This window comes from Dermacentor andersoni, chromosome 9, assembly GCF_023375885.2.
Source record: "Dermacentor andersoni chromosome 9, qqDerAnde1_hic_scaffold, whole genome shotgun sequence".
NCBI lineage: Eukaryota > Metazoa > Arthropoda > Arachnida > Ixodida > Ixodidae > Dermacentor > Dermacentor andersoni.
In genome coordinates, this window is record NC_092822.1 from 66,129,870 (window position 1) to 66,140,325 (window position 10,456).

Genomic DNA, 10,456 nt, shown 5'->3' on the forward strand with positions numbered 1-10,456 from the left:
CTTGTCTCATTAGTGTCTTTTCCATTGAGGTTATGTGCATTTCTACTTGCCTGTTCCTTGAGTGTCTGGACTGCCTCCTCTATGCTCTCTGAGGGCGGCGGCTCCAGGAAGGGAAACTTCCGTACATCTGGCAGTCCGAGCGCCACAAGCTGGAGCAGCAGCGAATTGAGGGGCACGCGCTGGATCTCTGGTGTCGAGTATGCGGCCAGCGCCTCGTACTCGGCCTCAGAGTAGAGCCGAAAACACACACCAGGCCCTGTTCTGCCTACGGTGACAAGACAACGAGAACATGATACTAGTAAGCAAAAATCGTGGGGCAATGATGCTAACAGTAAGCATACAGTGTAGAAGTGTCAAAGAGTGGTCAAGCTGGCACATGTTGAAATGCTGGAACCAGGAGATTAACCACAGCATAAAAGCAGAAGGAGAGAATGTCACAGCACTTGACTAACGACGACATTAATATACCACGGGTTAGATTTTTTTAAACCTTCTCTCCCACAGCCACGTCACGAATAAGACACGTCTCAAGCTCCGCGGGCCAATTAATTAATGCACAAACTGTCACAAGCAGTTAGTAATCTTTATGTTTCCAATGTGGCCTCTGAGATAGCACCAATGCAGGCTGGTGCGATCTACATCATGCAGATGGCATTCACTGGCATTCTCCGTCCACAAGATTACTGCCCACAAAATGTCAGTTGCACTACACCACATGCCCTGACCTACGTCTCCTCAGTATCACCTGATGCACGCTGCGAGAAACGGCAGCTCCCCATCATGTGCGACTTTACATTGTTTTGGTCATGCTGGCAGAGAGGTTCCTCTCCTGAAGAAGTCATCTTGCTCTGTGGTTTATATGCTGAGTGTGCAAGCGACACAACAATGAAGCTCGCATCTCTCAAATGCCGTAAATGGCAGCTTTCAGATAAGGTGCACATAGATTATAATTATTAGAGCACCTTCGGCGTTTCCACTCGAATGATTCTTGCACAAAGTAGTCCACAGCCACACAATACCAAGGGGAACCTGCCTCACCTGCACGACCTTTGCGTTGTTCAGCGCTGGCACGGCTGATCCAGAACTCCTTGAGCTTTTGCATGTGGCTGGCTGAGTCGTAACTCATCTCCTTCACTTTCCCAGAGTCCACGACAAACCGAACACCATCAATGGTCACGGACGTCTCGGCAATGTTGGTTGACAGAATGCACTTTCGTACCTTCTCTGGTGCATAGTCGAAAACCTGTCAAACAGCGAAAGAATGTTACTTATTTTTGCAATGAACTACAGGGTTTATATATTCAAAGAGTCCCACATGTAGAAATGTGCCACCATGTTTTTGCAACCTATGTTCACAAATGGCATAACGAGAAGTGTAACAGCAGGTAAAATATTAGCCCTAGCATGCACAGTAGCTTACAGAAACATCGGATGTAAAGAGCTCATTAATAAAAAACCAGCTCAAGCGGTTCATTCTTGACCGAATTCTCAAACTGAGGCAAAAATACAAGAGCGGCAATGAATAAACACACAGCTCTACAAGACTATGAAAGTAGAAGCCACTATAATTTAACTTGTTCATTAATTGCCCATAACAAGTCCTACATTTTGCTATTGTATGGATACAGCTTCTAATATAAAAAATGAAGAGTGGACAAGGCGACCTAACAAAGAAAATTCCTGTTAAAATTCCATCAATCACTGTTACCGTGAACAGAGGGCTGTACTTGCATTGAAAAGTGTTATCTGTTGCAAAAGTACCCAGGGTAAAGCACTCACAACCAGTTCAGACATAAACCTAGGTGGCAGGTATTGCCAACCGATCTCATAATGGCCTCAAAAACCTATCTTTCATCAAATGGGACAGGTACATGCATACAGCAACATCTCCATGTACGTGGCCAAAGTGACCAGAAAATAGTTTTCCACGGAACCGACATCCTACAGAGAGCAATGCATGAAAAAGGTTGCAGCGGATTCCCTGGCACATACACCTCGAAACAATATGAATTGTTTGAAGAGAATTCTCCCCACTGTATATGTCCGCAGCCTGCGTACCACAGCACATAGGAAAAAGAGAGGTGATACACGACAGCATCAACGTTGCCCAACTCTTGTCCACAAACCTTTCACCCCCTTTATCATCCCTGTCCATCAACCATACAAGGAAAACAAGCTTACCAGCCCAAATGAAACCCCCAACTTCTCTTCTCAGGATCTTCTATAAAGCTGCACTTTGGGGCGAGATTGCGCAAACATCTTACTTTCCGACTGTTCGGTCTCGTTCTTGCTTTGGCTAGCGCTGCACTTTTGTCAACAGCACAGTAAGGCGGGAGTGTGAATTGAACACCACCTACTCAGTGATGCAGGCAGCAAAGCAAAGGTTCAGACAGCGAATGCTAGTGTGATCTTGCCATTTGTTGCGTTCTCCAGGGTAGCGCACCCTACCGCTGCCGTCCAGTTGTTGCGACGCCTGTAACTTCATCCTCTACTTCTTATCCTTCACCAACCATTGAATAAACAGTGCAAGTTTTTCACCAGAAATCGTCTCGTCCCTGACTGGTCACTATGGTCTTCCGGATGCCTGCAGCCCGCCAACAACGCCACGCTACTCAATGGTAACGCCGGTCGAGGCTGAAGAAACAGGCGTTGCAACATCTTGTGGCCATCCATCGGTTAACTGCGGTTAACTGATGAAGGAGCCGAGCTGGCCCCAAAACTTCTCAAGTTTAGATAAATCCCATTTTTTGTTTGAAGACGTTATCGACTTGATAAACAACTTTGTTTGTGAAAAGAACACAAAGATAAAGATATAATACTGCATTGCAGTTTATTATGTTGATTTTTCATCCTGGATTGCAGTACCAGTACTGTACCAAGGCATTTGAAATGTAAAGTCAACCTCAAAAGTTTACAGATTGTGAGATTAACAAAAAAAGCGATACTGTAGCCAGTAAAACCATACAACGCTGTGTTGTTCACTTCCGATAGCACAGTCTGGAAGTTTGAATTCGAGGCTGCGTAGTGAGACTGCAGAAATATTCAGCTTTTCCTCAGATTTCACAGTTCACAAGCTTTTGGAGTTTGCCACATACTGTGCCAATACATGAGGAAAAACTAGACACACATTTGAAGGTGCCAATTTTTATTGTTCTTGAACTGAAGCAAAGGAAGTTCTATGATCAAGATTCTTCAATACCAATGCTGCCTATTAAATGCCAACTGCAGCGACATTTCACTTTGGTTATATGTGTCATAAATTAATATTATGTACCACTATAAAGCAATCTTAGCAAAGCCACAGGGCTGGGACTAGGATAGTTTTCTTGTTAGCAACCTTTAACCCTTTCAGTGTCGTTTTCTTTCAGAGGTGACACACCCCCAGCTTTGAGTTTTTCCTTGGATATTAGAAAACGAACACAACGGTTCTTTTCTTCGGTTACGCAGAAGGGTAAAAATGACACAAATATTGGCAAATGCTTTCTTAGTATGGTCCCCACATTCTTTTCTGACCTCAGTGACATGGTGGGACAGAAACACGAAAATGTACCGGTACATCAGTGACAATGAAAGGGTTAAACAGCACCTAGACGGAAAACATGTGCATCTGGTGGTTACCGCTATAACGCAAGTGCCAGCATGCCACCTCCAAGATTTTTCAGTGCGTTTTCTCGAAGGTTATGCCAAGGAGCCACGCACTCTAGGTCATGCATCCCTGCCGGCGAAAGATAATGGCAGCATTTTTGCCAGTTTTGGCATCAAAAACAGCTATTTTTGATAGTTTATTATGATGCTTCCGCTTGTATTTCAAACGTCAAATTTTGCACGGATGGATGGTGTCAAATTTGTGTGTGCGGACGCATACCCAGTGGACAACGTTGCCAGCTCAGCAACGTTGCAGCCAGCCCATAGCTAGCAGCACAAGCTAACAGACAACATGGGCCGCCCACTGGCAGCAGGCTGACACCTCTCTGAGCATGGAGGCCCCTTTATAACTATGATATCTTAAACTAGGCTTATTACATGGTCCAAAATTTTGTAGCAGTTGGCCTTTATATAGCCGTGAGCGAGATTCTGCTTGACACATTTAGAAGAATCACTGTTTGAAAATAGATAATGCATTTTCTTTAAATTGGTGCAGAGTCAACTTCACTGGTACCTTGGTCATCAGTGAAGACACAGCAATCTCACATGAGGTGGCTATACTTTCGAATATTGTTGCCAACAATATGATTAAACTATCAATGTGGATATGCTATACTTTTATTTGAATCAATTATGCCACAGAAGACTTAAATAATCAAAAGCAAGTTGACCACGAAACATGTGGAGTGCTGGTTTTATATGACTGTACTACCTGCGTAGGTTTGAAAGCATTGCTTTCTTGGTTTCTTGGTATGAAACAGACCATAGAACTTAAGGCTGCATCCCGCTTTTACGTGTAAACGTTGCCCACGGTGAAAAAGACAAAAGTTGCTCTCTCATTGTTGTGAAACAAAAAAAAATACAGATAAACAATAACAACAACAAAAGACAGGGATAAAGAAAGAAGCAAACCTTGTCCTGTTCAGCCAGCGAAAGTGTACTGTGCAAGGGGAGGATGACCCAGTGGCCATTTTGGTTGGCATACTCTTCTGCTGCCTCTTGCACGGCCGAGATCTCGCTCATGCCACTCAAGAATATCAGCAGGTCACCACGCTCGTTGCTGGGGTACTTGTTGTCGATGAGGCTCAGCAACTTGACATAGGGAGCGGGATTGAGACGGCCCGTACGAGAACGTTTTTCCTCCACAGTGACCGGGTGGTACTGTATTTGAATCGGGAACAGCCGTCCAGGCACCTGGATTTAAATATTGACATGTTCACCACTCCAGTGAAGCACAAAATTAGTGTCACTCATGTAGAAGAACACTTTAGGCTAAAGTACTGGGTGAAATAATAAAGATAGCAATTAGCAGTCGTAGTAAGCCGAAAGATCATAAATGTTCAGAAGGGCAACATTCGCAGGAACAGGGCTGAATACAAGGTTCTCATCATAACCACAGATAGAAGCAGATATTTTCAGCATTTGAATTCTTTGTACAGAGCGCATGCTCAAATCTGTACATTTTATTGCTTTTGTGTGCTTATATTTTGTTGCGGGCTACAGTAAAGCGTAAATCCTTGAATTTCAACACAGTAACACTGCAAGTTGCAGTCTCTTAAATGTTTTTTGGTGCTGCCTAGCACATTCCTTGCAACTCAAGAGCAAGAAGACAAAGGAAAGCCAACACACAAGATCTCATGACATGCAAAACATGAAACCATGTTGCAATGTTAACTGAAACTGGAACGATGAGCCTACATTAGTGACTGCTTTCTTTTAGATCCGTTTTAAGAAAACTCAAGCACAGTGTCGGCTTTATTTGTACGTCTCTTCTTAATAAGCTAGGCTCATTCATGGAGCATAGAGGGTAGAAATAGAGGGTAGAAAGCATAGAAATGAGCATAAAGGCTCATTTTCTGAAGATATTTCATGGCACGTTGACATGTTTTTTGCCATAGTATTACACACAATATATGTTTTCAGCCTTCCCTCGCCACAGCCATTTGTGGGCTTAGAATTGGTATGCTTTGAAATTGTCACAACCAACTAGACAATATTAAAACACTGCGGTTTCAACAGAATCAGCAAAAGATCCTTACTAACCTGTACAACAGGACAGTTGTAGAAATACTGGGAGAAAAGCTGGATGTTAATGGTTGCAGACATCAGGATGATCTTCAAGTCTTTCCTGTGCTGCATAAGGCACTTCACAACGCCCAAGAGAAAGTCACACGTGAGATGTCGCTCGTGAATTTCATCAAGGATGATGACATTGTATTCCTTCAGCATGGGGTCACTGGCAATCTGTCGTAGCAGCAGTCCCTCTGTCAGGAACAGCATCTTCGTGTGCTTGCTGCGGCGCTTCTCGAACCGAATCTGGTACCCAATGTGGGTTCCGTACTCGTTCAATGTCTCATAGGCAACACGTTTGCACAGGGAGATTGCAGCAATCCTTCGTGGCTGTGTGCATACGATGCCTTCTAGTCCACCGCTGAGTAGGTACTGTGGTATCTGTGTAGATTTCCCACAACCGGTGTCGCCAGCGATCAGCACGACACTGTTCTCCGACACCACTTTCAGGATGGTGTCCTTGTACTGAGCGATGGGGAGGTTCTTTTGGAATTCACGCAGTTTCTTGAGCTTCAGAAACTTTTGTCTTTGGAGGAAGTCAAGATAGAGGTGGAAAACATTTCGCACTTCGGCCACTTCCTCTTCGGTAAGCGACTGTGACGTGTCACTGCTGTCAATGTGAACACCGGCATCGAGCATGAGGACTCTGGGCTCCTCAGGGAACATGGAAAAGTTCACTTTGTGGAGAGGATCGTAAATTGCAGGTAGGCCCAGTGATGGGTCAGCACACTCCAATGGGTCAGCTGTAGGGAAGGATCACAAGTCACTTACAAGCAATGCAAACAAACTTTGTCAAAAGAAATGACAACACATGGAATATGATCACTGTGAGGTCATGGCTGCATGATACCTGAGCAACTTCTGGTGCTAAAGAACTCTGGAGGGGAAAAATGAGAGTTTGCTGCTCTTTCAAGGGCTCACTAAATGTTCTGGAGCCAGCTGTGGTCACATTTGCCTTGGCTTTGTTTCTTTCAATAAAGGATGTACAACACAAAAGCTGTGACCCCACATAATGATTACAAATGATAAGAGCTAATGGCCAAAAACTGATGTAACTCATAGTGACAATGGCACAAAACTAAATTACCCTTATATAGAGTCGTCAAGGCTTCACATTAAAAAAACCCAAAAGACTAAGAGATCAATGTCCCTTGAAATGTCTGTGGAACCCTAGTCCATGCCTAGGGGCAATAAGACATGTCAAGCTGCAAAAGGGTCCATGTAGACCACTACAAAGATGCATCTTTGGTAAACAATGTCTGTCAAAATAATTAACGAAATGCCTGGTGATGCATAAGCGACAAGCTGCGTGAAGTGGCATTTTTTATGCTCTTTGACTCAGTTCAAACATAAAGCATGTTCAACCTATGCTGAAATGCAACCTGCCCTTAACAAAACCCACCATGAGCACTCTGTTTTCTTACCTAAAATGTAACTTTTCTTATGATTACAAACAGCAAGAGAGAGTGCATAAATCATCTGGAAAGTAATTAAAGGCAAAAAGATTACAAGGGAACCCTCAGCCTGGAGCCAACAGAAAGTTTTAAAAATAGCGTACTCAAGCATCTTAGCATACCCAAAGCCACACAACCTGCTAGCATCTTTTTAAATAATAATAATAAAAATTGTATACTGTTTTACTCTCACTTGTATGCACAACAGTCTGCATCCCCTTGCTTTGGGTGCACTAAACCTAAAGCTCCCTATTATTGAAAAAGGGTACTTGTCTTCTTCAAGGCTCAGACAAGGATAAGTCCCCTTGATGAAGCATTGGCTCCACTCCAGGTTTAGGATTCACTTGTTTTCCCACTCTGGTACGCAACCGTATCAAGCCCAAACATAACATGCTTTGAAATATGATGTCTCCAGCTTGACGTCTAGCTTACTGTGTTTTATATTTCGTAAGTTTAACACGCTCGACGAGGTTATTGATTAACCTTTGATAGCGTCAAGAGGTTTGTCACAGCTGAAAGCTAGATAATCAGTGTTCTAAATCAACAACATGACCTTCTAAGAACTATCACATGATTGATATGACCATCATTGTTGCTATGAAGTGCATAGTGTTGACAATTGCAGTAAAACAACAATAAATTAACAGCAATATCAACACATAAAAAGTGTTCTCGTTTCCCTTCCAGCCTAGGGTTTCAGCAATGCATTCAGACCCAAATATGCAACCATACTGCTACCACAACCAAATGTAGGAGAAGAGTAAGAAAAGTCACCAATGCAATTTCCCTGCACATTGTAATTTATAATTGAAACTGAATTTAATTCAAGCGTGACAGATTACACACTTAGGAGGAGGGAAACAGACCACAATGCCTGACTAGGCCCTTTCTCCCATGAAAACACAGACACATACGTTTCGAAGTCCCAGCCTCAGTTGCGGTTTTCTGCTTTCGCTCTTCATACTTCTTGAGGAATGTCCAAAAGTTGTCATACTGCTTAGAATGCCTGTGCAAAATGAAAAGTCAACTTTCACTCATGCCAACTGAATGCATAATCTCTCTGTTGCAGAGACGCTGCGACAGAAATCACACCAAAGGCTATAGAATTTGATCTTGGTTTAATATCACGCTAGAGAGCTTGAAATAATAGACCGGTACTTCCCTGAGCAAATTGCAGCAAAAGTTACTCTTCCTGGGAAAAATGGTTAGCTTCAAAATTTGCTCGCGACAAAGGCGCCCACCTTCACTACACTCCTTGCAATTCCACATAAATCAAGGAGTAGACATAAACCCTGCCCCCACAGTCAGTTTTAGACACGTTTACTAGTGTATATTAGTGTAGAAGTTTGACAGGATGAGAGCGCGCTGAAAATAAACTAACTTTTTAAGTGCGCCGACTTACCTTTTGATAGGGCTGTTGTCACCAAAAAATATTCGCGTGAGGTCATGGCGAAATTGCGACAGGTCCTTGCATTCTGAAGTTCGACTGTTTGGTTTCGGTGGGACCCGGTCGCTATCTCTTGGCCCACTGTCCCGTTGTCCGTGCTTCCTCGGCGCGCTGTCGCGATCATTTTGGTAGTCACTATCACGCCTTGGTGAGCTGTATCGTCGCCTATGTTTTCTGTGGCTACTGTCGCGATCACCGTGATCTTCACTGTCACACCTCGATGAGCTGTGCCGTCGCCCGTGCTTGCTGCGATCGCTGTCGCGGTCACCGCGGTCGTCACTGAGCTTGCGTTTGTGACTTGATTCGCGACGGTCACTCCTGTCGCGTTCTCTACCCATTTCGACTGTTCTTTTCGTTCTTTACAGTGAGAGCGCGGAGAACGAAACCGATGCGATGTGCAGCCATGTGGGCATGTTTACGTTGTTCTTGCGTGTCGATGTTGGCGCGGCTTCTCTTCGATGGAGCTCACAGAAACTTTGAGCTTGAAGCAAGTTGTTTTATCATTATGATTTATCACAATAATGGCTCCGTAGATGCAATCAATTAAGCGTGCACCTGAAGTAAGGGGTTTTGTTTGACTTTCATAGCTTTACGAAGACGAGTGGGGCCTTTGGCGCCACGTTTAAATGGCGTGCGGTGCTGTGTTGCGAATATGTTTTCATCTAAAGCCCAATGCCTCCTGTAAGTCATGCCCATTCTCTGCCTATTCGTCAACCACTCATAGCGGAGATTTTTATTCACAAAATACACATAAACGCAGCGTTTGCAGTTCTCCATAACTTGACCGTGAGGCACAAAAGCCGACACGTAATTTTTGCTGGACCGATGAAAGTTTTGTTTACCGAAAGTGAAATGTTAAACAAACAATTCGGGATATCGAAAGCTAGTTGAACGATAGTCAACTGGTGCCAAAGAGAACGAAAGCCGAAGAGCAAGTGGATAGAAGTGCAGCGATGCCACCCGACCCTTTAGGTGGTGCGTAGCAGGAAAAGCAGAAATTCAGACGCAGTTTTACAACTGCAAGACAGTGAGATACAGTCGTGCAAAGCTTCGAAGAGGTCCTCGACATTGACATTGACATATTCACGTTTTGAATGAACTGGATAAGTGCGTAATTTTCCCTTCAAGTTGCCTAAGGTGTCCTTCTAGACTGTGTGAATCAATCAATCAATCAATCAAAAAGTAAGCTATATTATATGATTAGGAAAAGTTAATGCAAAGAAATTTGGACCGATAGCCTGACCGGTCCAATACAAAAATGATTACCAATGTTGTACAAACTTACTGGTAATAAATACAGATAATTGCTATGCATAAGTACTACTCAGTAATCAGCTATTTTTACAACATGAACAACCCCATAATAATCTACATCATCAACAACAACAAAAAAGAAAGCAGATGAACTATGGGCAGTCCCCAAAATGAAAAGCACATCACGAAAAGGCGTTTTCATGTGGTCATCTTTCCTTGGTCCCTCGTAAATAATTGTCTCCATCGTCGCGGATGCATGATTGAATTTCTTCAGTGACGTTCATGGTACTTGAATATGTGTTAATGAAAATTAGTGATAAAGAAATTTACCGACGATTACGATACTCCCTAATGCGAAATTTGAGCGCAGCTCTATACGTGTTTTCACTTCGCGTGTCAATATTTTGTGTTATGATTATATAAGTACTATATAGGATTATATAGGTGATTATATAGGTACAGGTTTATATTAGTAAGAGAGTGCTGTGAGTAGCGCGCTTTGTTTCCATAACCTATTCTTACACCGTGGTTTCCATACAGACCACGCGCGCTACTCTGGCGCCATGTCGTAGCCATCGTCGCCGCA

At 43.4% G+C, this 10,456-nt stretch overlaps 1 protein-coding gene across 1 annotated transcript in view; it reads right to left on the reverse strand.

Annotated features, from left to right (window-relative positions):
• Positions 1 to 9,030, reverse strand: part of LOC126528188 (probable ATP-dependent RNA helicase DHX34) — a 37,958-nt gene extending 28,928 nt beyond the window's left edge. Inside the window, exons 1-6 of the mRNA XM_050176066.2 lie at positions 8,572 to 9,030; positions 8,084 to 8,175; positions 5,689 to 6,458; positions 4,558 to 4,839; positions 1,039 to 1,243; positions 51 to 265 (exon numbers count right to left, since the gene is read on the reverse strand). Of these exons, the coding sequence (XP_050032023.1) occupies positions 51 to 265; positions 1,039 to 1,243; positions 4,558 to 4,839; positions 5,689 to 6,458; positions 8,084 to 8,175; positions 8,572 to 8,954 (1,947 nt within the window). The 5' untranslated portion in view covers positions 8,955 to 9,030. The remainder of the gene's footprint in view (positions 1 to 50; positions 266 to 1,038; positions 1,244 to 4,557; positions 4,840 to 5,688; positions 6,459 to 8,083; positions 8,176 to 8,571) is intronic.
• Positions 9,031 to 10,456: the final 1,426 nt, after the last annotated feature.